The sequence below is a fragment of the Carettochelys insculpta genome, chromosome 3 (genome assembly GCF_033958435.1).
Source record: "Carettochelys insculpta isolate YL-2023 chromosome 3, ASM3395843v1, whole genome shotgun sequence".
Taxonomy (NCBI): Eukaryota; Metazoa; Chordata; order Testudines; family Carettochelyidae; genus Carettochelys; species Carettochelys insculpta.
Window position 1 is genome coordinate 78,056,100 of NC_134139.1, and position 26,493 is coordinate 78,082,592.

At 42.7% G+C, this 26,493-nt stretch overlaps 1 protein-coding gene across 2 annotated transcripts in view; it reads left to right on the forward strand.

Moving 5' to 3' along the window:
• Positions 1–3,584: 3,584 nt before the first annotated feature.
• Positions 3,585–26,493, forward strand: part of EGLN1 (egl-9 family hypoxia inducible factor 1) — a 42,593-nt gene continuing 19,684 nt past the window's right edge. The window contains exon 1 of one of the 2 annotated variants that reach the window (XM_074990180.1): positions 3,585–4,890. In XM_074990180.1, the coding sequence (XP_074846281.1) occupies positions 4,051–4,890 (840 nt within the window). In that variant the 5' untranslated portion in view covers positions 3,585–4,050. The remainder of the gene's footprint in view (positions 4,891–26,493) is intronic. The other variant, XM_074990178.1, reaches the window with a different exon arrangement.

Genomic DNA, 26,493 nt, shown 5'->3' on the forward strand with positions numbered 1-26,493 from the left:
TCTGAGGGACTTCGGCAATACCCTGCCAGTGTGAGATGTATACCAGGTCATTGCTGGCCCTTTGGGTAAGAAATACTCACTTCTTCATCAGATGCTTAAAGGGTGTTCTCTGCCTTGTTGAGGGGTACCTTCACCATGGTAGATGCCCTCAGGATGAACGAGATAACAGGAAGGTGTTCAAGGCATTGCTCTTTTGTCATGATGCTGGCAGGGAGGAGTCAGTGCTGGCCTCATGTCACAAGGTGTCAGCGATGATGTCTTTGGGTATCTGCTGGACACAGAAATTTGTGGGTGTGCCAAGATACTGGTACACCTGCACGTCCTCAAGAATAACCATAAATTCATCTGGAACTGCACTGCCTGGGCTGAATCCCTGATGCCACCATCTACATGCGGGAATGCACACTTGCTAGTGCTGAAATGGAGGTCCAACCAGTTAGCAGCCTGCCTGATAACACTGTGCATTTTTTGGAGGCTCTCTGGGTTGTCTCCAATCGGGACCAGATCTTCCCTTTGTTGACACAGGGGTCTAAATTGCCTAGACCGCTGAAGATGATTTGGATGAGCAGCTCCATCGCTAAGATGAAGATAATGGGGCTGGGACAGCCTTGGTTCACACTGCTATGAATGGAGATTTAAAGGGGTCTCTCCTTCTATAGATGGTGATGGTGCAGCCTTCATCTTCCTTGCCTTTCTAGTAGAGGAGACTTTTTCCAGGAGCTGGGAGTATGGTGCTACTATTTGCATCTGTTGAAAATGGCAGTTCGTACAAGGTGACTAAGGTCTTGTTTTGTTTCTGAGAAGGTTGTAGCTAATGTCATTACTTCTTGAGGCTGTGTTTTTGGTCTTGGTTAGTTCAGTCACTGCTTCCTGTGGTGTAAAGTCTCATTCCAGTTCTTCTGCATAATCAACCTGGGGTAGAGGATGAAGGTGGTCCGGATGGTGCATGTTGCTCTTGGCTACATGGTCAAATGCACCTTTGAAATACAAAAAGCATCTCCTGGATGGGTTGCACAGTAAAACGAAGGTTTGTGGAGGATCTCTCTCATAGCCTTAGGTCTCTTTGACCTGTAGAACTTCTGGATGCAGCTGCTGGATTACAGTGGCAGCTGGTGTTCCTCCTTCTGGATTTACATTTGACTACTAGCTTGTCATCATTCGCATCTCTTCTCCATGCTGACTTCTGTCATGATAGCTACAAGAAATTAGCCACCTAATAATTGTTAAAAAAGAGACCAGGGGAGAATAATTTATGAAAAAAACTAAAACAAAACTAAATCCTCCACAAAAATATTGAATTTCAATTTGTGCCAACCACCACCTTGGATGCTGTGTTAGCTCTTTTCCCCTTCTTTTTTAGTCTATTGTGTTATAAACAACAAGGTTTTTGCGGGCAAAAACAGGATCTTTAAAAGCTGGGAAGGCACCTACAGCAATATGAATAATACATTCTTTTCATTCAGATATCTCACCAGCCTTCTTCAGCTTTTGCAGTTGCACAACAGTTTTTATTGTTTTGTTTTGTGCTCTACACACATCAGGGCTTGTGCTCTTGTGCTTCACCTAATCTCCCCTTGCAATGGGTTGCATGAAAAATAGTCCACCCTTTACAAATATGAAGTTTGACTCTGTTAGTTATAGTGTTTCTGTGTAGTACTGCTGTTTTGGGGGCAGCTATGGATAATTAGGAACTTTAAAAATTAAGAACAGAACCTTAAACTGTATCCCTTAACAAACGTGGTAGAGCCAATGCATGGTTTGAGGTACTGGTGTGATGGCCTGATATGACCAAATTAGTTGATGCCTTAATGAATATTACCAGTCTCCCCTGACATAAATTTTTGCCCCCCCGCCACCTTTTTTTTTTTTTTGCTTAAGAGATGAGCTGTTGAGCACTGCAACAATTGGAGTTTCTATAGCCTTCAGCTTCATTAGTAGATAAAGTGGGTTATATTCATTGAAAAAGAAGGCAACAAATGGATTTGTCTTTCACATAAAGTTTGTGTCTGGCAGAAGAAAGCACCACAATCATTTCTTAAAATTCTGAAAATAATGGGTCTGATTCCTTCTCACTTGTGCCAGTTTTACAGCCCTATAAAGCCATTGACTATAAATGTGTTATTCTTAACTTAACTGAGCCAGGTCCAACATTTCAGAAATTCAGTTTGCTCTTCTTGTAGTTAAACATCTCTTAGTGGCAGGTGAAGTATGAACATCTAGGTTATATCATCTTCCCACTTCACATGATGATCTAAAACACCCACTTTGATCCACCCTCCTTTCCAACTCTGACCACATCTCCCTTCACCTTTTAAATCCATTAAAAGTCCTGTACCAAGAATTGCCTCCTCGGTATCCTCCTCCAGCTCCCTTATTTTAGCCCTTTGACCTCCACTCCCATTCCTGTTCTTTCCTTAGTTGTCCCCCGGTATTCATTGGGGAACTGTGCTATTTTAATGGATCCCCCTCTTAACATTATCCCAATAGGACTAAGCATTGCCTCAAGTTCCTCTCCTACAACCATGCTCTTGATTTGCTGCAATCTGCTTCCCACTCCTAAGAAACTCCAAGGTCTTCAACAGCCTCATGGCCAAACCTCAGAGCCTTTATTTCTCTGTTTGCTTCCTTTGACAGAGCTGATCACACTCCTCCTGAACTCTTATTCCTTGCACTTTCATGATCCTGTCCTCTTTTAATTCTCCTTCTGACTCCCTAATCATTTTATTCAATTCTCCCTCTTCCTGGGGTATCTCACACTTGACATACTTCTCTCCTGCCTCTATATCCTTTATCTACGTGACTATCTGTTCACATGCCACTAACCACCATTTCTTTGGCAATAACTCTCAAAGTTACCTCTCCCATCTGGATTAGTTACTAATACAGCCTGAATTACTATAGCATCCAACTGCCTCACAATCTTAATCCTCACAGCACTGCTTTGAAGAAGGGGAGTACTATTATTCCCAATTTACAGATAGGGAAGTGAGGCACGGAGAGAGATTAAAAGGTGGGATTTGCAAATGTACTGAGACACCTAAAAAACCATTGAAATCAGAGAACCATAGGTGCCTAAATCTCTTTGTGAATCCCGCCGTAAATGACTTAAAACCAATAACAGAGCAGGGACTCAAACCCATGTCTCACCAGGCCAAAGCTAGCTCTTGACACAGCCTCTCTAGCTTCTTTATCTGCAATCAAACCTACATCTGGGTCCATGGCTGCCCTCAGAGAAAGAACCGCCGGTCACTTAGCAGGCGGCAGCGCGAGGCACAGAGGAGTAGGGCCCCTGGGCGGAGATCAGAACAGAGTTGTGCAGAACGCGGGGGCTTGGCCCTGCTCCAGCGGGGCTTGGTGGGGCGCGCAGAGGGGCGGCTGTCCCCTCCTATCCCGGTCGGCCTGGAGAAGGCGGTGGAGGGTTGAACGAGCGCCCACCGTGTGCCCCAATGCAACCAAATCAAGGCCCTTCAGGCGGCTGACGAAGCGACCCCGCCCCTCCGGGCAGGGAGGGCTGTCCCAGCCCCACCCCCAACGCCGCAGCAGTGCTGAGCTGGCCCGCCCCGCCCGCGCTAGCTGGCTGGAAGTGGCGTACGTGCAAAGCGGGCAGAGATAGTGGCGCCTCCTCCTCCTCACCCCCGCAACTCCCCCCCCAGACTCCGGCAGCGGCGAGGCCGGGCAGGAGACGCCGACACGCACCGGGCAGAGGAGGAGACCCCGGTTCCCGGCGCAGAGGAACGAGGCGGTGGCGCCTCCGCCCACCCCCCCAGCTGCTTGCCTCGCCCGGGCAGCGATGAGGCGGTGGCGAGCCTGAGCCCGCGGGGAGAGCCGAGCGGCCTGGGCTACCCCCTCCCCGCCCAGGAGGAGGCCCGGGCTCCGTCGCGGGAGGCGGGCAGTGGAGCGGAGGCCGCCGCGGCGCAGGGACGGGGGCGGCCATGATGCACTGAGAGCCGCCCGCCTTCGCTCCGACCCTCCCAGCGCGGCCGGCGGGAGCCGCCTGAGCGCTCCGGGCCCCCCCCCAGCCTCCCCCGCAGCAGGAGGGGCGGCGGCGCCATGGCCAATGACAGCGGCGGGGCCGGCCAGGGCGGCGAGCGGGACCGGCAGTACTGCGAGCTGTGCGGGAAGATGGAGAACCTGCTGCGCTGCGGCCGCTGCCGCAGCTCCTTCTACTGCAGCAAAGAGCACCAGCGCCAGGACTGGAAGAAGCACAAGCTCGTCTGCCGCAGCGGGGGTGGCGCGGCGGCGGCAGGGGGCGCTGCGGAGCCCCACGCCCGGGCCCCGGCCGGAGCAGGCGGCGGCCGGGAGGAGGGGGCCGCAGCGAAGAAGGCACCGCCGGCCTCGGCTCCCGGCGCGGCGGAGGAGGAGGCTGCGGCGCCTCTGACCAACAACCACGTTCCCGCCGCGGCGGCTGCGCTCTCGGAGGCGGCGGCCCCTGCCGAGGAGGAGGCTGCGGCCGGGGAGGCGGGGCTGGTGTACCGGGACAAATCCAACCTGTACCCGGGCGGGGGCCAGGCCGGGGCCGGCGGCGGCGGCGCTCTGCGGCCGAACGGGCAGACCAAGTCGCTGGTGCCGCAGCGGCTGGCGCTGGAGTACATCGTGCCCTGCATGAACAAGCACGGCATCTGCGTGGTGGACGAGTTCCTGGGCAAGGAGGTGGGCGGGCGCATCGCCCGGGAGGTGCGGGCCCTGCACCACACCGGCCGCTTCACCGACGGGCAGCTGGTCAGCCAGAAGAGCGACTCCTCCAAGGACATCCGCGGGGACAAGATCACCTGGGTGGAGGGCAAGGAGCCCGGCTGCCAGACCATCGGGCTGCTCATGAACAGCATGGACGATCTCATCCGCCACTGCAATGGCAAGCTGGGCAACTACAAAATCAACGGCAGGACGAAAGTGAGTGACACCCCCTTCCCCCGGCCGGCCCACGTCTCCCGCACGCACCTGCGGCTCGGCCTCCCCCGCGCTTAGGGTTTCCGTCCTTGCCCATCTCTTCCTCCTGCGCCCAGTCCACCTTTCTAACCGCTGCTGTAAGGCCAAGTAGCGGCCTGGCTCGTGGCGTTAGATCGTCGCCTCCTCGGCCCTGCTGTCACAGACAGGTGCGAGCTGGAAAAAATCGTTTAGTCTGCCCTCGACAAAAACCCCGCTGACTGGCCAGCGGCCTCTGATGCACGTTTGTCTCTGTGCAGCCCAAAAGAAACTCTTTCGGAAGTAGCAACAGTGGGATTGCAGGGACCAGGTTCCTCAGGTGTAACTGTTGTGTTGTCTAACTCTGTCTAGAACTCTCTCACATTCTCATTGTACTCCTAATTTTGGTAAGATAGGCAGGGTCCAAGGATTGGCTATTCCGGGAAACTGAACAGCTCCTCGATCCTAAAGGACAGGTTGGGGTAATGTGTATTGCTGATGACTGAGGTAGTATTTTTTTTTAATTGGATCAACTTCTGTGGAAGCTTTTGAGCCAAATGGAGCTCTTTTAGAGGCTTGAGGAAAAACCGGAAGTAAGAAAAAGCTATTATTTCACTCACCTTGTGTGTATAATATTCTCTCACCCACGTGGCTACAGCTGCACTGCATACAGCAAGCGACTGCTGCTGTCAGTGCTGTGCTTGTTCTGTGGCTGACTTCCATTTTTAGAGCAGTCCAGGAACCTGTTTTCAGGAATGAGACATCTCATATGCAAAACTGCAATAGTTTAGTAAATGTCTGAACTCATGGAGCACAATCCTTGTTCATAAGAGTGCAAGAAACATAGCTTCAGTAATGCTCTTTCTTCACTTGAGAGGGATGATGGTCTGTAAGTATACATGAATGTTAAGGATGCTACAGCATTTGTAGATTTTAGATTTTCCCCCTTCTGTATCCTCTCACTTGCAGGGCAGTTTGTTCTAAGTGTGGCAGGAAACTCATATTGTACAGGTGGGAAAATAGTATTTGGAAATTATGCATTTGGATTTGCTGTCCTTAGTTTGTGATGGAGGCTTTTGTCTGTGTTTTGTTTTTTTTTCATAAATGAAAGAATATTTCAAAATTCTAGAATGTCTGCTTTGAAAACTCACTATATACAAGGGCAAAAATGAGCCTCCTTTAAATTCTGTTTGAAATGGTGGCCCCTGAAAATGTGGAATGTGATGGGCACTGTAATGCTCCCCTTAGATACTAAGTGAGTTGACCACTTTGGAGATTTTATCCTACAGCGGTGATAAATCAATTTCTCGTGACTGCTTCAGTTCATAATTCTGAAATAGTATTTGTTAGGAATACCTCTAGCATTATTGTTTGCTTATGAACATGCCCTTGGATTTAGCATACATGTAGTCTGATAAATTACCATAAGCTGTTTTGGTGTACTAATACAGAAAATGTGGTTAGGTGTTTTATATAAATTGCCAGATATGAGACTGTGGCTTGCCAAGTTTCTGTAACATGTCAGATTACAATATTTGGCCCACTTATGAATATAACAAAATGGCAATTATTGGGTATCTATCTAGGTAAAAGTTTATAACTTGTTGGCCTGTAGTGGAGTCATCAGAAAGTGCTGTTTGTATAATCGACTGTAGAATGTAGATGGGAGCGTGGGGGAGAGCAAACCTTTTACTGTTGCAATGTTTTCTTTGCCAGTTTTGCCAAAAATGAGAACATTCATGTTTCTTTTGAGATACTAGTCCTCTTATCAAATTCAGTTTCGTGTCCTAGTCTTCCTTACTTGCACTTGGTTTCTTTTTTTCTTGGGATTTTTAAAGGTGGGGGTAGAGGGAAGCATGGCCTTCACAGGAAATTATATAAGGCATCTGTAAGCTTAGTAAAGGACTAGCAGTGAAAAAGTAATATCCAATGTTTTAAACATTTGGAAAAATGTCAAAATGATTGAACGTAAATCTCTGACAACTTGTTTCTTGGCATCTCACACTATAAGGTTATGTTACAACAGAAGCAGTAATCTGTTGCATTGTGACTTGTTGTTGCAGAGCATCAGTTAATAGGAAGCTATGGGAGAGACATAAAAACTGGAAAGAGGGAAGAACCCAGCTCTGGACTTCTGGGTATAGTTACATTTTTAAATAGATTTCACTGCTGATGGAGGGTGTTTGGAATTTTGTTTGTGTAGGACACCATGCTGACCCTTAATCTGTAAGGCTATTATGTTGGAAACTTTGAGCACTGATTTATTCCACTCAAATATATGAATTAAAATGTTACAAAACATTATCTGAAAATTTATCCTAGCGTAAGATTTAAAATTGGACCAGTACTATTTGAATGGGAATCCCTATGTTTTCAATGGCCTCTGCCTTTTTGTGATTCAGATCTCAGTTTTGCAATTTCCAGTAGATGGGTAATGTGTTGTAAATAGCAAGAATAGAAATGAAAGTTGTTGTAGCGTCAAATCATTAATTTATCTAGTAGTTGTCCTGTCAGCATCTGACAGTGGCCGGTACCTGGTGCTTCCAAGGTGACTATACATCCACAGGAGAAGCCGCTTATTTGAAAAATGAAGTACACGTGCAGGAGAGAATTCCTTCCTGCAATTAATTCCAAATGGATTAAAAATAAGACTTGTGGGTGGACTATGGTTAGTCCTACTTGAATGCAATCTACATCTTCTGACATCTCCAAGGGTGTGTTATGGACAAGGTCCCCCAAGAGAAAAGGGTTGGAAAGAGATGGCTTTTTCTCTCTTTTCCTTGCTCTTCTGGTGAGAAGCTTATGCTTGTGCTTCTGCAGATAAATGTACTTCCTCAGGAGCTTCAGCTGGGACATAGTGGAAGTCAATGAATTGAATCTGTCCCTTGAGTGGGTTAGGGGAGAGACACATGGAGTGAAGAGGAAAAAGGTAAAATTGCCAAGGTATTTGGTCTAATGTATAGTTTAGAATAAAACTTATTTGCTTGTTCCCACAACGAACAGATTAGGATAGCTGTGAAAACTAATATTTCTTCCTTTGTCAGCCTCTGCCTTCTGTACAGAATTGAACTTGTGTCACTGGTTCAGAGTGCTTGCTCTGTCTGGCAGAAGTATTGTAGTGAAACTGATCAGGATCACCTGATTGAGCATTACAGTTCTGGGGAGGAAAATAACAGAGATGGAATCCATGCGGTGGAGACAGGAGACAGGTGAGGAGGAGGTATGAGGATGACACATGAACAGAAGTGGGGACTGACTGTGCACCAGCAACAATGTAATAGGATACTATTCATAGTAGAGGAGAGCCCAAAAAGTGCCTGTGGAAGGGTAGCATAGAGCTTCTGACACAATCCCAACCACTGACTGCTGAATGGGAGGAAAGAAGACTCCATATTTATTATATAACTGTTGGGTAACAAGTGTTATGAAAAATGAGTCTCTTCCTTCTCCACCCATGGTTTAGTCCCAGGATTGAGGGAATTGCAGCATGTTAAAAATCTTAGCATCTACATTCCTTGCAGAATAGAGGGGTAATGGGTGGGGAAACACATTGGGTTATTGCCCTTCGCCCTTGGCGGGTAGGGGAGAGGGGGAGAAGCTTCATTTTGGCCTTTAGTTACAAGCTGTCTGCTGTGTGTCACCTGTTAAATCTCAAGGACTACTTTTGAGCAGTCCTTACACCCAAAGGGTGGACTTTTTTGGTAGTAAAAACTTCTTTAAAAAACCCCACACTGGCCCACGAGAAGAAGTGTGGCTATATTAGACCTACAACTACTGATCCAGCTTCATATAAGCACCTGTATACATAGGTATTGAGTATAATGCACTTTGCCATCTATAGCTTACATAACTTTTACTGCCTAAAAGGTAAAATTAGGAACTGTCCCTTTAATGGGCAATCTTGCCTTACAGGCATTGTTTTGGTTTTTTCTGTATTGGATTGGATTGTATTGCTTAGTTTGTGTGTGTGGATACCCTGAAAGAAGAATTAAAATATTAATGACCACACAGTACTTAACAGGATTGCAGGTAAATCAGCATGAAATGCTATGGACCACAAGAATTGTTTTATAGTTGGGCTTTGTTCTGGAAGGGAGAGAATTCCTCAGCTTTACCAGCCAGGTCTGGTGTGGTGTACTTGCATAGCATAAACTTTCTAAGTAGTTCTGCTAAGTGATTTTCTGTAAATAGGATTTTTGTTTCAATTTTTTTAATACAAAATTAAAATTGGTCTTCATAATGGTCTTCAGTAGTGAAGGTATTCTTTTACAATGGTTTAAAACCTATGCATATACTTCTGTAGCCACTTCTGTAACAACTTCTAATGCACACACTTCTCTCTCAGCAGATTTCTTTACTGGCAATTTTTTTTCTGACTAACTTTGACATTTAGACATCTAATCAGAACAGTCTTTACAATCAGATTCACTGAAACCTTTAGTCTGGCCTTTGGTACTTGTCTAGACAATGGCTTTTTTTTGAGGGTGTGGAAAGGATGAGTTTTGGCACAGAAGTCCTCAGAGCACTTTTACTGAAGCTTGACCTTTTACCACAACTGGTCCAAGCTGTGTAGCAAGCTGGTTGTGTTTGGAGAGGGAATGAATCATAAATGACTGCACTACATAACATGCTATAATGATTCTTACCCTCTTATGTTGAGTTTCATAAAAGCTTTGTTGGTTGAAAACATCTGCAATATTTTACTCCTTTTTCAATTTGCTACCTTTTTGTGGAGATGTAAAAGCAAAAACTATCTGCTTTAGCTAATAGCTGGGTATCTTTACATAAATGAGTGGATTGCTAATGAAAGGACACAGTGCCATTTTTAGTGGCTAATACTGCTTGGAAACATCCCAGATCTTAAGTAATTTCAATACTGAAAGATTGTATTCGTTAAGCAGTTGAGACATGATCCTGCACAAGATTATCAGTTCATATGTAATCAAGGGTTATACGGTGGTTGTGGTGGGGAGTCATTACTGTTAGAAGTTAGTAAGTGTGTATGAAAAGGAGTGGTAGTTGGCCTTGAAATATTTACCCAGTATCTACTGGTCTGAGTAATGAAGTGTCATCTCTGGCTTTTTCTACACTGCTAAGTTTAAAGCCCATCCCTGGCAGTGCTTTAACATCACGCTGTGGTCATAGCACCAGTGATAGAAGAGCGTTCTCCCAGACTTCATCTCTGCTATGTGGGAGGTTGATCCCATCGATGCCGATATTCCTCCAAAATGAGAAAAATAGCTGTTATTGATGGGAGAGCCGCCCCCATTGACCGTACCACACTCAGGGCAGTGTGGTAAGTATGCCAACTTCAGCTATGCTCTTTGCGTAGCTGAAGGAGATGGACAGTGCAGGTAAATGTAGATGAGACCTCAGTGCTCTAAGTAAACCCCCTCCACAAGTGGAGTAGCTAACAGCCCTGGGAGTCTGTTAACTTTCTGCACTCAAGGTGTGTTTGTGTTTTTGCACACCCCTTAGCAAAAAAAATGTTACATCACAGTAAAGTGGCAGTGTGAACAAGCCCTCTGTTAGTCGTGACCTAGACTGGTATATTTTTTGGAAGAAGGGGAGAAGAAAGGAAACGTAGAGAATGCAGTTTAGGGAAAGATACATAAATAAGTGGAAGGACGGAGGAGAAGAGACAGATAATGATGGCGTAGGAAGAGAGACTTACGATTATTGCAGAGCAAATAAAAACAGTGAAGTGCAGCCAGGAAGTGAGAGAGACAAGAACAAAAGCAAGTTACATTTTTTAAAAGTTTATTGTACTTGAGTATTGCATTTAACTAACATCAACTGTTGTACTCTTTTACATTGCAGGGAGTGTAGATTTGTGAAAATCATCACAAAAATTTGACACTAGTTAGTAGGCTTATTTTAATTAAAGAATTTTAAAAATTGGTCTTCAAATCAATGCAAATCCCTAACACAGGCATTTGTTTGCCTTAATTTGATAGTTTGCAGTGCCTGCTAAAATACCTTAAGCAAGTATATTGACATTAATGGCTTGCATTGATTCAAACAGATCAATAGAGCGATTTAAAATCAACTTATCAAACTTTTGTGACTTTTTTAAAATCTGTATTTTGAATACCTGACCCTTTTAAAACTTGCTGTTTGAAAGTTTCAGGTGCCTCAGGTGAACTTCATGTAGTAAGAACTTCACTGCATACTCTACTGCAAAGATGAAGTACAAATGTGACCATTCTTTTCAAAGCATGACCCCTCTAAAACAAAATTGGTTATATTCCTAGAGCAGTGACTAAAAAGTGGGCAGCACATTTAAAACAAATTGCTCTAGATTCTCTGCTGTACCTTAGTTATGCATAGCAGCAATGGGGCATGGAGACAGGCAGGGAGTCACTTGTAGTGTCTGGCTTACTGTTGTTCAAATATTTGTATTTCTGCTGCACCTATGGGCCAACTCGTAGGGCAAGACCTCATTGTAGTAGGCCCTGTACCAGGATAGGGAATCTTTTGGGTTGGGGGCCACTGATCCAGAGAAGAATCAGTTGGGAACCCCACACAAGTTGGAATCAACCCCAAAAAAAACCCCGTTTCACTGACATGATCCCCAGGTGAGAAGGAGGAAAAAGCCTACACAGATGTGGCCCCAAACTGAGAATCAGGGAGGAGAAAGACACTTTGCTTCCCTCAAGCTCCAGCCTCCTGGAGGAGGAGGGCAGGCACTGAGGTTCAGGGCTGGATTCATTCTTCTGGGGGCTTGAGGCTAGTAGACTTCTAGGGCTCCACAGGGCTCTGGGGTAGAGCTGAAAATGAGGGGTATGGTATGCTGGATGGTGTTGCTGGGGAAAGGGCAGGCAGGGCATAGGGTCTGGGCAGGAGTGGGCTGGAGGGTGTAGGGGTCTAGGAAGGAGGTGAGATGCAGCAGCAGACTGTGGGTGAGGATGTGGGATTCGGGCAGGTTGGGGGTGCAGGGTTTAGGCAGAGGATGGGGTACAGTATGGAGGCATCTACCTGGCACGTCTCCCGGGGGGGATACACTTGTCTTTTTGTGGCTCCTGGGTGCTGCAGGAAAGTGCTTTGTGCAGGCACTGCTCTCTGCTGTGCCCGTTAGCTGGGTGATGGGGGGCAGTGCCTCACAGAGTGGTTCACAGCAGCATGCAGAGCTGTGCTCTCTCCCTGCGAGGCAGAGCCTGTGGGTCCATTCCAGCCCACAGCCTGCCTTCATTGGGCCTGCAAGGTCTGGGGCTCTGCACCAGGGTGCTGGTGTTGCAGAAATGGTGCCTCTTGCCACCCCAGCAGCCTGTCTCCTGCAGGTAGAGGTGAGGGGGGTCACTGAGCCTGGGGCCAGATCACGTGTAATTTCTTCTGGCTTAAGCTAAAGCTGCAAGTGAGCAAGTTTAACTTACTGTATGCATGTGAGGTCCCTCAAGGACTTTAGTCCGTGAAGCGTTAGCTGTATTAGAGCTCCACTCTGATCCCCCTAACCTGCCCAATGCCTTCTGCTTCCCTTTATGCTAGAGTAAAAAGCCAACACTTTGTGCAATGGCATAGGAGACTTCTGCGCTACTGGTGGTGATTTCCCCATATACATGGGAGTTCTCTCCAGACAGTCTCCTGGGTTTCATTTGGAATTTGTAGCCAAGCTGTACTCTGGACAAGATGCTGACTCCTCCTTACACCTTTTTCTTCGAAATTAAATTGCATAAGAATCTGATCATGCATTAAAGTACCGTCCTCACTGTTCTTCCTGTTGTTGGTATTCTTGGCACGTTGGAGATTTTTTTTTTTTTTTTAGCAGTGTAGTTTTTAATCTGTGGTTATGGTCTTTCCTACCTATTACATAGAGCAGACGTTGCATAAAAGGTCTTTTCTGTTCCCAGTCTGTAAATTGAACTTGCTTATAATAGTAGGATCACATAATGTTACTGTCGGGAAGTTAGTTTCTAAGAAGCTAAAAATCATTCCTAGAAAGTTAGTAAATCCGGAGAGCTCCTGCATCTATGTCCTAGCTCCGTACAGTACATATGCCCCCAGAACCTATCCTTGCTATGCTCAGTTTTTTTAAAATATTTAATTTATATAATTATATTCAATCTTACTTTAACCTCCTGGTGCCAGACTGCGAGTCATCCTTTCTGGTTCAATTTTACGTATCCAAACTTATGAAGAAACCTTTTTCCTTGTCTGGTGGGTTCACTGACAGCCCATTTCACATTCCATGATGTGGGATGGCTGGATTAGCTGGATCTTTGCCCTCACCTGCCTTTTGGTAGGGCAAGGGGTTTGACACAACCACTACAGTTATTTCATCTTATCATAAATGATTCAAATATTGGTTTACGCATAACATTTAGGTTAACATAGTTCAGGTGCTTAGTGGTGTGAAAAATCCACTTCCTTGAGTAGTAAAGCTTTGTTGACCTAACCAGCTGCTGTAGTTGTGATAAGGTTGATGGGTCTATGCTTCTGTCATCCTAGCTACCATTGCTTGCGAAGATGGTTTTCCTACAGAGAATGAAAAAATCTCTTCTAGCACTACAGGCTGTTTGCTCTACAGGGTTATGCCAGTGTAACTACAGCCCCATAACTTTGCCACTATAGTCTCCATAGTATAGCTGTGACCTAAACTTATAGGTTCTCATAGTGTCTACTTCCCAGCAGGTAGATTTCAGAGGGTTTATATGTTAAGCACAAGCATCGTGTTAATTCAGCATTACAGTGAATGCTTTTTACTCCGTTTTATGTACTCCTGTATTCCTCCTGATCCTCTCTTTTGCAAAAACTGATTAAGTAGGTAAAGAGCCTTTTTAAAAAATACAGGGTCTTCAAATGATCTCTCAATTGCATGTTTACTTGCTGTCTGGTTATTTAGAAAAATAATGTCTGGCCATTTGCTTGCCCTCATTTTTGGGAATAATGGTTTAGCAACTAAAAAAATCTGAATTTTACTATGTAATCAGAGTACTGATGTAACCACATTATACATGTAGATTAATATTTTGTAATGTAGTTTTAATGTCCCTCTTGTATGTTAACACACAGGGTGGGTTAGGTACAAGAATGTATTCTTTTGTATAGCTTTACTTCATTGTTTGAGTTTTGTAACTTAAATATAATGTTAGATTTTGTCTTGATTTTCTTACTTTTGAGAGTGAAAGTGCTCAGTCCCATTGTTTCCCTTCTCAGTCTCTTCTTGTCCTCACCTTTTCATTGGCATCTTGTCCCCTCTTTTTTGGTGCATGCTTTGTTCAATGTTCAAAGTTCAATCTGCTTTCCTTTGCCTGCCCACAAAGGTTATAATGTTAAGCTCCCTTCTGGCATTTAGTTTGACTAATTGGTGGGAAAGAAAGTTCTACACTTCTTTTAGTTAGTTTTTTCCCCCTCATAAAGATGGCATATTGACTGCGTCTTTAGTCCTGGCCAGAGTCAGGTCAGAAATCCTCTAGGCCTGAAAAGATTCTTGGCCCTTTGGATTTGAGAGACAAATGGATTTGCCTCCTTTTGAGACCAGCTGCCAGTTTCTCAATGTTTTACATTAATCCTCCCACCAACCTCACTACGAGTGAGGTTCATGATTTTGAACAACTGTGAGGGTTATGACCAATCGCTACTTCGTGTGCAGTTTCTGCTTTAGTGAAGGAAATACCTTACCTTTAGGCTCCCAATAGTGAAGGGGAGTTGACAATTTATTCTTCTAGGGCCTCCTTCCAGTGTATCATATTATTCTAGGAACCATAAGAGCCCCTCCCAGCAGGGAAAAAGAGTAGAACTCCCTGCCCCTCATCTTCAGCTCTCTACACTGGTGTGGCATCCCTATGGCGCAGCGGGGACTGGAAGGGCCAGTGGGGAAAGGAGCAGAACTTCCAGCAGTTCCTCTGGCTGCTGTACTGTTCCCCCTGCTCCCCCACCCCACCCCACCCTTTCCCCACTCCTGGTCATATCTTCTGAGTCACTAAGAATGGATTAAATATATCACAGGAAGAAAGAGCAGTCATTTCCTATATAGGAACAGAGGACTGGAAGAGACCTCCTGGATCAGGAAGTCCAATCTCCTGCTATTGTAGACAACTTAGTCATTTAATCCTGTCCATAAAAATATTAAATTCCATCTTAAAACTACAGGGTGAGCTTCTCTGGTCCAGCAGTATCGATGATCTGGCATCATTTTAGTTATCCACATATCCTCCTAACAAGGGTGTGGCCAAGTTTGCTGCAATCCCATGAAGTTTACAGCCACCAGTCCTGGCTCTCATTGTTCTGTGCTGTTATTTTTAGTTGTTAATTTATCCCTAAATGTCTTCTAAGAGCCCAGTAAACAGTGGAAGTGTTGATAATGCCTCTAGGCAATACTGACCTCCCATGGTTCAACAAATTCTCTGGTTTGGCACTGGTCAGTTCCCAGGAATGCCAGACTATAGAGGTTTAACCTGCAGATAGGTTGGCTGCCCCCACAAATCATATTGGAAGGGTGCTCCAGAATATCCCTCCTTTATTATGGAGTTGTATGGCATCTGGATTATGCGGTGGAAAAGGAATGGGAAGGGGTGATTGGCACCATGACAGTGCACATGGTTAGCTTCTGTGGACTCTGCTGACCAGCCTTGAGAGCGTGGTGTGTGGATGTACGGTAGATCTCAGATTTGAGTTCCTGTGCAGGTAAGTGACTTCCCCTGCCTGTCTCTCATAGAGCCATAAACAGCCAAGAGTGTTCTTAATATTGGGAAGGTCAGGAGCTGAGATCCATTAGAGAAGCAGCATCTTGGGTAAATAGTTCTCTCTTCTGTCACTAATAATCCCCAAAAAAAAAAAAAAATCTAAGTAGGCTTTCCTGAAGCTATTTGGACAGTCTCATTAGGGTGAGCACTAAACATATTTTGTCTGAAAAGAGCAACATTTCTGAAAACTGACTGAAAAGAAGGCTTGACGGAGATGTGTACCATACATTGATCAAGGTTCTTCTACCTCTTGTGCTGTTTGGGCAATAACTAATGATAAACTCTTCTTGGGAGTGTCTCAAACTGTGATCGGGAGCATTGGACAATACCAGAAAGAGACTTACACATTAGACTGTATATTATGCCAATAAAATAAGACTAACAAATTTATTAGGTCATGAGCTTTTGTAGAGGGAATCCATTTCTGTAAAATCCTCATCTACTTGGTAATTATCCAATATATTCATGTACAGTATGAATAATAATGTGACTTTCATTAATGTTATTTCGTTGGCTGCACGTGAAAAAGGTAGAGGATGAAACTGTCCATTTTGAAAGTGGGGGAGACATGCAGAGAATTTATTGCTATAATGGGATGGGTTTTGTTGATGCGGAGTGCCAAATTACTTTCTACACTATTTTTGTCATCCAAAGAAATCTGTATTTTAGTAAAGGGTTATATGAATTCAGCAGCCCCATTTTCTTCAGTTATTCTTTTCACTTGCAGTGGAACTTCTGAAACTCCACCCTTCTTTGTATAGTTGTTTTTTATGGCTCTTTAAAGGAAGTACAGCAGTGTTAATTACTTAGGCTTGGTCTACACTGGAACTTACAGTTAAGTGCAGATATGCAGTTCTATGTATGGCAGTTGGGTAGCTAAAATCAGTGTATCTGCAGTCCACTGTAAGGTCTGCTCTCACTGAGAGAGATTGATGGAATTGTTTCACCCATTGTCGTCGTCCCCCCACCCCCCTTTGTGAGAGATCAATTTAGCATGTCTTTACCAACTGAGCAAAATCCGATTCTGGAAGATCAACCTTTAACAGTTCGATCTCCTGGTAAGTACAGACGAGCCTGTAGTCATTTTAAGCTACCTCTCCTGGATTGTGAGAAATGACTGAGCTAATTTTCAGTAGAAGATCAAAATTAGTTAGCTCATGACCTTGTAAATACAGCTGGCAAACTGGGGTCATAACCTTTAGGTTGAAAGCTGCTGAACTGGACAAACAGCCATTATGTGCTTAAGTGTTTTAATTTAGGATTTCCTCACTTTTCATTGTTTGCATTGGGAAGAAATACTTGAGCAATTTTAACTCAAAATGAATATTTGTATGGAAATTCAACTATAAATAATGCAAAATTCCTTTATTATAAAAATCTACCAGCTGAAACTTGAAGTTTCTAGCAGGAACTAACAGCTTTTTAAGAGAGGGATATTTTTATAGGTAAGGTAATGAGGTCCAATCACAAGTGAAGCAAGAGCCAGCCAAAAGTTCCTTTTTTAGGTATGGTTGCTGGGCTATAAAAGCACTGACCTCCACAGCAGAGGCTGCTCAGAATTTTGAGGTGACATGGAATGTCCATATTTTTCTTTCCCAGACCAAAGTCTGGTGGTATCCTGCATTTCAGTAAATCTCTGTCAGGTTCTTGAAAACCTGGCCAGACAATTGCAATGAATTTGTCTTAGGGACTCCTCTTTGTTTTATGGGGAGAAGGTGGCTAGCTAGATTAGAGGTTCTAATTGGCAATACATGAACCGAAGATTTCAATTGAAACAAATATATTTTAAACCCAGCTGCTGGGGGATCCCACCTGTCATTTTCAGTTGTCAGGTTAATAGTTTGGAGTTCTTAGAGGGTTAAGGATGGAGTTTTCTGTGTTCTACCTTCCCTGTGATTAAGTTGACCTGCTTGGAGTGAAGATCTGTCACTTTCCAGTGCTTGCACAGTTTAGGAGGCAAGAAATATGTTTGGCTAGATCTGGTTTTTTAATAGATATAATAATGAATATTTTAAGTTGATAGGATTCAAGAATCGAATGTGCTTGGAAGTTATATATAATGTAGAACCTGTAATTTCTGTAGGTCTTAAAACGGTGCATTTGCATTCCCTCTCCTCTGCTGAGAAGAATCCTCCACTCATATTCCAGTAGATGTCTGTGCATTCTTTAAGGCCAGGTAGATGTGGAAAGAGGAGAAGATGTAGCAGCAAGAAAAGTTTAAGAGCTGTTCTTTCAGTTTTACTAAATTCCGAGTCTCATTTTAAAGGTCCTTCAGCTAACGTGCTGCAAAGGTGAAACTCAACAAACAACTTGTGGTTCAATAGAACACTTTGGTTCCTTTTTAGTAAAAGGTGTGATGCCCTTGTTCACTTCAGTTGAAGTTATTCTATTGCTGTTAAGACAGCTGGCACATAGCCTTGGCATTGTGCAAAAGGAAACTGTGGCCAGTTGATAAAGGAATCTTGAGCTAATTAAATTTCAGCTAGCATGTTATTTCCAGTGAAGTAAATATTGGTCAGTTATACTGCTGGCTGGCTTAACCCTATTTATGGTCTGAACTGGGACAAAAAAAAATAGATTCAGCCAGTTTGAAACACTTATTTGTAAAAGTAAATCCATCTTTTTTTTTTTTAAGTGTAGTTTTGATTGGTGAAAACAGAAGAAGCTAATCTTATGGAAAGTGAGCATGCATCTTTTCAGTAATGGTACAGTGAGTATTTGTTGCTATAAAACAATGCTGCTAGAGTGAGTTGGCCAGAAGTCTGATTACTTCTTGTCTTTTAAAGAGGTGCTGTCAACCTGAAATGTGATTTATTAGAAGATGCCATGAGTTCTTTTGCCAACTGTTGTGATTGTATTTTTTCCTGTTTTTTAAACATTTTCCCCTTTCTTATTGCTGGGTGGAAGATCCACTGAACAGGGAAAACTAACTGAAGAAAGGTCTGCATTTGTAAGGTAAGTCGATTTTCAGATACACAATTCTGCCTATGGCAACTGTGTAGCTAGAGTCGATGTGTCTGAAATCAACTTACCTGTTTTCACTGAGGGAGGTTGACAGGAGCGTTTCTCCCATCAACCTCCCTTACTTCTCGTGATAGCAAGGAGAATGGGGTTGACTGCTAACCCCAGACAGATCGGTTTCATGCATCTTTACCCCAGGCCTGAAATTGAATTCTGGAAGATCAACCCTGACTGGGTCGATCTTCTCAGAAGTGTAGATGTGCCCTGACTTACACAGTGAACTGATACACAAAAAAAAAAAAAACCCCACAATTTTGAATACCCAAAATAAAATGTGGGGATAGGATGGCCCCGGTACCACAAACTTTTTTTTAAATTTTTGTTTTTTAGATAATGAGCTTAGATATTGTAAGAGTGGATAAAATATCTCCACATAGGGGTGTTCCTTCTCCTCTACCCTTATGTCTGTCCCTTCCTTCCCAGAGACTTATGCCTTAAGTTTTACAAAATCAAGCTCTTTCAGAGTCTACAATAAACTGATTCTTTTCAATTAATATTCAAGTAAAATATTCTTACAGAACATTTATGTCCATTTTTTGCATCTCAAACACTGCAGCATTGAGGTCGATAGTGAACATGACTATAGATGACGAAAACTGATTTTTTTTTCTTGTTCAGGCTGGAAAAAATTTTTAAAAAAATAGACTCTGGTGGAAAATGAATTATTGGAAAATCCTTAGTATAGACAGCGTAGGGAAATACATTTTAGGGTTATTAACTTGACAGTGTCCCTCTATATAAGGAAAGATGGTATGCTCTGCTTTAATTCACTGCCACTTTTGGATGTTTGGTTTACATTCCATGCAAGTGAGCATCATGGAATCGCTTTAACCCTATGTGGACATTTGTCTTCATTACAAAACTATCATTTGGCAGCCTTTGTTTGAGTAGGCAGGAATGAAAGCAAATGCATGTTTTAAGGTTAGGATTAAGTAAGGTGGGGGAATTTTCTTGTTACTGTCTCAAAGCATATCTGTGTTTAATCACTTATGTTTATTGAAAATTGGAGCAGAAGGATAGGAATGAAGAAAAGGAATTTAAGCATATTTGAAAGTATCAGATTATATTTAATTGAAAAAAATACAGTGAAAGCACATATGTCTCCTTTATGCTCCATGATACCAATGGGATGAGCAAACTCCACAGTGGAAAAACTATGCAAAAGTGGTGGTTGAGGAGGATGGGATTGGGTATTCCAGTGATATAAATTCTGTGTATAGTGAGAAGGAAGTAGAATGTCTTAAGTGACTGGTCTGGTTGGAGATCAGACGTGCCCTCTGATGGGATGATGCATGGGAATCTGGTGAGATTCCCTCAGAAATTCCCTTGTAACAAGTCTCCTTTTGTGGCTTTTACCACAGGAGTGGATCATCTTGCCTTGTAGCTGTTGTTTCACTTTGTTTTTCTTACAAATTGACGAAGGCGTTGTTGCATTCACAAGGCTTTCTTTCTCATTTTTACTCTTATAATTTTAGAGCCTGCTACCAGGCCTGTCTCTGTGGTGAGCTTGGTGTTAATTACTTTGTTTCCTATGATAGTAGTTATGGGAATGAAATATTGTTAGAGGACTAGCCTGGTACTTGAAAATTATAAATCTAATTTCATACTTATTTTTAGCAAATGCACACTCAAATTGTATCTGCACTTATCTTTCAGCAGCAGATCGCCATTTGCTCATAATATGGCAATTCTGTCAAAGTGAGCCAGTGTTATTACAAGCTGATATAACAATTTATACAGTCAAAAATGGTGACAGTTTCCGGATATAGAACAATATGTTAGCTTTCCATTCCATTTAGAACAGTGTTTCGTAGACTTTTTGGGACCACAGAACACAAAACAATAATTTTTTTTTTTTTTTGTGGAACACCTATGAAAATTTTCTTAAAGAAAAAAAAATTCAGACCAGTAACCACCCCCCCACCCCCAGAAACCCAAACACAGCAACATCTACTGCAAAACCAAAATGAAGTAATTTAGTAATTTAATCAGGTATCTTAGCAATGAAGAAGTAACATTGTATCTGGTTTTAATAACAGAAAATATAGTTATTGTAAGACTTTGAATTATTTTTTCTTAATGCTTGTGACACACCTGGTAGTTGGTCACGGGACACCAGTTTAAGAAATATGGGAACTTAGTTTAAGAAACACTGATTTAGAATACTTGGGGTGAAAATAGAAGAACTTACCGTAATTGAATAATTTTAGCATTTTTCTAAGTCGGTTGCTTAGAATTACCTGAACAGTATTATGTATAAAACTAAGTATTTCCTACTACTTATATTAAATAAATCTAAATATGGGATGATTTGGCAATTCAGAATGCTTGTATTAAAAAGACACAAAGTTAAAACATTTGCCTGAAAACGCTTGTTATTGAAATGTGTAAGATTAGTAATGCCTAAGACAGGGATGGGCAATGAGCAGCCTGCAAGCCTGATGTGGTTCACCAGACTTAACTCCTGCAGGCCAGCTTACACTTTGTTTAAATGAGCATCTTCAGGTGCATCCATTTGTGACTCTGGTTGTTGCAGTTCACCATTCCCAGCCAATCAGAGTTCTGGGAAGCTGCATGGCCCAAGATTAGAGGAAAAACATAAACGTCTTTGCCTTATACATTTGACAGCTCTCTCTATATCAACAGTTTCATCGTCTTTGTCATCATCAGTAGCAACGACCACCATGGGCTCAGCGCCTGTTGGTGTCTGATGCCTCCTTCGCTATTTCCTTCCGTCTTTCCTTGTTCATTGCAGAGTGGCTTAGTTTCCATAGACTAGCTCCACACCAACCTACTATATCATCTACTTTTTCTCTGTGGCATTTGCCTCTCCTATTCAAACCATCCGTGGTGCCGAATACCAAGGTCTTGACTTTTTGCTCATTGTTTGTTCTGCAGGTATGCCTGAACAGCTGTAGCTTCTGTTGTACAACCTTATGCAGTAGGTTCTCTTTCGGCTCTATTTTTCTGTATAATTCCTCATTGGTGACCTTCTGCATCCATCCTATTCTCAGGATCTTTCTGTAACAGCTCCTCTTGAATGTCAATATCTTTCTCTCCGAATATTTATCGTCCGTGTCTCACATTCATACAACGTGCTCACCAATTGTGTTATCCAATAATTCAGTCTTTCCTGTTTTGAATCTTTCACACATCAGCAAGGAAGAGATAAAGCCTAATACTTTAAAATAGGAAAAAGTAAAGTAAACCTACCAAAATTGTCAGAGGGGAGTTGGGAGGAGGGCTAGTACATGAATTTACTTCTAACTTGCTTTAGAATTAAAACTGGTTAATTCCTTTTAAATGACCGACCAAAGCATTACTGGGTCTTGTCCCCACTAATAAATTTCTTCTATATGGTTGCAGGACACAATTTTTATAGTGTAGGCACACCCTAAAGTTTGGAGGTTAGCTCCAAGGGAAAAGATGAATCAGGGGTTCTTTAAATAGGTTACAAAAAAAGTAATTCTTCTGCAAAAATGGTTTTATTTCATTTAATTTAGGCATCTTAATTTTTTTTCTGCATTAAGTGAAACTACAACTCCTCTTTGATTCTGTAACGAAAGGAGCATGGTCAAGTACTCTGTTCTCCTTTCTTTAAAATTTCCATTTTTAATATTCTTTAAAAACCTTGTAATTAACTCTTGAAAGCAAATATTTTGCTTTATTTCAATTGTGAACTTAACAGAAAAGCATTATTTCAATACCATTATTATTTACATTATGGTACTGTCTCTAGTCCAAGACTGTTTTGCTAGGCATATACAAACATATAGGTTGTGTCTACACAACATTCCACTTTCAGAAGAGGAATTCAAATGTGGTTGGTCGGAAATTCAGATGAAGCACTAATTTACATACTGTGCACCTCATTTCCATAATGGCAGCCACTCGCTGTTGCAGAAGTGCTGTTTTTGAGGGGAAAAAACCCAAGCGAGTAGATGGGGTTCATTTGAAATCAGAGCCCCCTCTCGAAAGCACCCCTTTTCATGAAAAGTATGAGGAAGAAGGGTGCTCTGACATTTTGGAAGGCTTGTTTTACAGCCTCTAGGAAATGAAACAAAACTTTAGATTCTGAAAATTCTGAAATCTCGGGAGTTGGTTGCAGTATTTTATCTGAGGCGTGTTGATTACCCCTTCGATCTGAAGTATAACTAATCCTTGTAGTCTTTCTGTAGATAGTATGGTATATTGAAAAGCCTGACTATCTTCTGCTCATTGGACTTGTGGTGACATTTATGTAAAGATTTTTCATCTTGCAGGAATCTATACAAGAGGATGGAAGGTGCATATCTTCTATCTTGAAATCGTTCTTTGGTCCGGAACGTTTTTAGTACAGGTTGAACTTTGCTAGTCCGCACTCTGTCTTCTGGCAACATCTGTGGTCTGGCATGATTTCAGTTAGCTGGATGTCTACTTACCATGGTTGCAGCCAAGTTTCCTGTGGTTCCATAAAGTTTGTTTACAGCCACCAGTCCTGGCTCTCATTGTTCTATGCTGTTATTTACTCCTAAATGGCTATGCCTACACTTGTCCTGAACTTCGGGGGGGGTGGGGCATGGTAATCAGGCTGATGGGAGATTACTAATGAAGTGTGGTGATGAATATGCGGCATTCCATTAGGCTAATTCTCCCCCCACCCCGGCATGCCATGTAGCCACAGGGACTTTGAAGTGCCCCGGGCTGCACGCGTACTGGCACTTCAGAGTTGCTGCAGGGGAGAATTAGCTTAGTGAAGTGCTGCATATTCATCGCAGCACTTCATTATTAATTACCAGATGTAAACGTAGCCAGTGTCTTGTAAGAGCCTAATAAGCAATGCAAGTGTTGGTAATGCCACCAGACTATCTTGACCTCCTGTGCTTCGGCAGATTCTCTCGTTTGGCACTAATGGGCTCACAAGGGAGCTGGCCTAGAGACGTTCAACCTGTATAAACAAATTTGGAACAAATCGTACAAGTCCCTTATTAAAGTGCTGGCAATCTGATGGTACAACTGGTTGATTTTTTTGCAGTTTGTTTGCTAGGATAAATAGGTGTTTCTTCCAGAGCTTGTTCCTTTATTTCTCTTCCTGTTGACATCCCTGATTGCAAGTGAGCCTCCAATGGAGAAATGAATGCTACACCCTCTTAATTAGTCAGTACTTACTTGTTGGCTAGAGTGCATTATTTATGCACTTTGAAGTAGTGTCTGCTCGAGGGAATATTAACAAAAATAACTTTTTCAACTGACTCAGTTGAATCTGTCGTGGAACTGATAGTTTTGTTTTTGTTTTTAAATCTAACACATACTACATACTATGCCTGAAATTGCTGCGTGGAAGCACTCCCATTTTCCATTGAATGAGAGAAGGAAGCAGGGGATCTGAATGATTTCCACCCACCCCACAACCACAAAACATGCGCTTTGTAAAGCGTACAGTGTTCTTAAAACGGTAAAAATTCTGGCCTGGCCTTGGCACAATGCCATGCTGTGGGTATTTATTTTCTTTCAAAAGACACTCACTTTTATTAATGTTGATCTGCCATAAACAGAGCTACAAATAAAAAGCCTCACTCTCCTGCCTGTTTTGATGTCGCCCAGATAATGGGTGTTGAAGTTGCAGGGAACAAAGGTAAGCTACCTCTTATGTTGTCAGGTGCTGACTGGGTTTGTGCTATTGCTTGGATTGACGTTTTCCAGGCATTTGACACACACTATTTGTTCCTGTAAATCAGGATTGGAGTTAAGTGTTGTTCAAATTACTAATTTCTGAGGAAGCCACTTTGGAATGGTACCTGTGACCAGCATTTTGGCTTATCTGTGCTGAGGTGGCAGGTTTCTTTGTTTGCTTTGACATGTGTGTTTTCTTTGGCTCTGTGAAGGGCGAGATGATATAAAAGGAAAAACGCATATTTGTGCTTTAAACTCTCATTGTCTCTACAATACCGGCTTGCACGATGGCAGTTTCTCTGTAGTCATGAATCTTAACTGATTTAAATACAGTTGAACGTGATTTTCAAGCAGGAGTTTCTTTTTTATGGTATTATGGCTCTCAGGATGGATTAATACAAATTACTAATTTTGCTAATTACTAATTTTCAGGGAAGGGATAACGAGATTGGAAGAATAGCGCAGTGATTTGACCATTGGCCTGCCAAACCCGCGGTTGTGAGTTCAGTCCTTGACGGGGACATTTAGGGGTCGGGGGGCAGATACAACTAAAAAAAAAAAATTGTCATGGATGGTGATAGGTCCTGCTGTGAGTGTAGGGGATTGGACTCAGTGACCTCTGAAAGTCCCTTCCAGCTCTGAGAGAGGTGTATCTCTTTGTTTGTTTATAATCATTATGTAGATCAGTAGGCGGGAAACTTTTGATTTAAGTCAGTCTAATAACTTAGTTTTGTATACAAGAAGTCCTGTGGCAACTTATAGACTAACAGATATTTTGGAGCACTAGCTTTCATGGGCAAAGACCCGCTTTATCAGATGCCTGAGTGGGGGAGGTTCAGAGGAGTATTTTAAAAAGTGGGTTCCCTCCATCTTACTGGCTACCTCTCTGGTATTTGTTGTGAATATATGCTTCATTTTTCGAAAGAGCAGTTGATCCTAGTTGTCTGGTATTTATTAAGTAGGTGTGTGCATAGTATGTATAGCCTTTATGCTAAATTTGATTATTTTTGCTGTCTTACACATTTATTTATGAAACTGTATAATTAGATACATCTGTTCAACTAAGTTTTGCATTCTAATTTATAAATGGTGAGTGATGCAATTTTTGTTTGTTTGCTTGTGATTTATGTCAAAGCTCAGTTTGGATGGAATACTCCAGGTGTGGCCTCACTAGTGCCAAATAGAGGGGAACAACTTCTCTAGATCTGCTCGAAATGCTCCTCCTAATGTAGCTCAATATGCCTTTGGCCTTTCTGGTTACAAGGGCACACTGTTTACTCACATCCAGCCTTTTACCCACCATAATTCCTAGGTCTGTTTCGGCTGTACTGCTGCTTAGCCAGTCGGTTGCCCACCTGTAACGATGCTTGGGATTCTTCTGTCCCAAGTGCAGGATTCTACGCTTCTCCTTGTTGAACCACATCAGATTTGTTTGGTCCTCCAATTTATGCAGATCACACTGGATCCTATCTCTACCTTCCAACATATCTGCCTCTCCCCCTCACTTGTTGTTATCTGCAAACTTGCTGAGGGTGCAGTCCAATCCCTTATCCAGGTAATTAATAACCACAGCCCATGAACCTAGCCTTGGGGCACTCCACTTGAAACAGACCACCATCCAGATATTGACTGCTACCTGTTGGGCCCGACCGTCAATCCAGCTTTCTATCCATTTTATAGTCCATGTGTCTAATCCATACTTCCTTAATTTATGGGCAGGAATATTGTGGGAGAATGTTTCAAAAGCTTTGCTGAAATCAAGGTATATCACATCCACCGTGAACCCATGTCCATAGAGCCTGTTACCTCATCATAGAAGCTAATCAGACTTAGACTTAAGTTTCGTACATCAACAATACAAATAAATAAAAAAGATAAGGACACAGACATAGTCATTCTCTTTTTAAAAAAAACAAAAAAAAAAACTTAACATCTGCCAACGTTGACAAGGAAAGTGTATCCACAGAATGCTTGAATATGTGCCTGGAATGGGTGAGCACCCATACACAGCTATATTTAAATCAATGGGTGCTCCCTCACTCAAAGCAATTACTAAAGAGAGAAGCAGAAAAACATGGTATACTAATTAGTAGTTTGGGACTGCGCCCAAGGCTATACGTCAAAAAAGAGAGATCAGACTCTTCTATTACTAATTTCTACACAAAGTAGAAGTTGGATTACCTTCGGAAATCAGAGATGGTTGAACCAGTTTGGATAAAAAGAACATAATTAATCA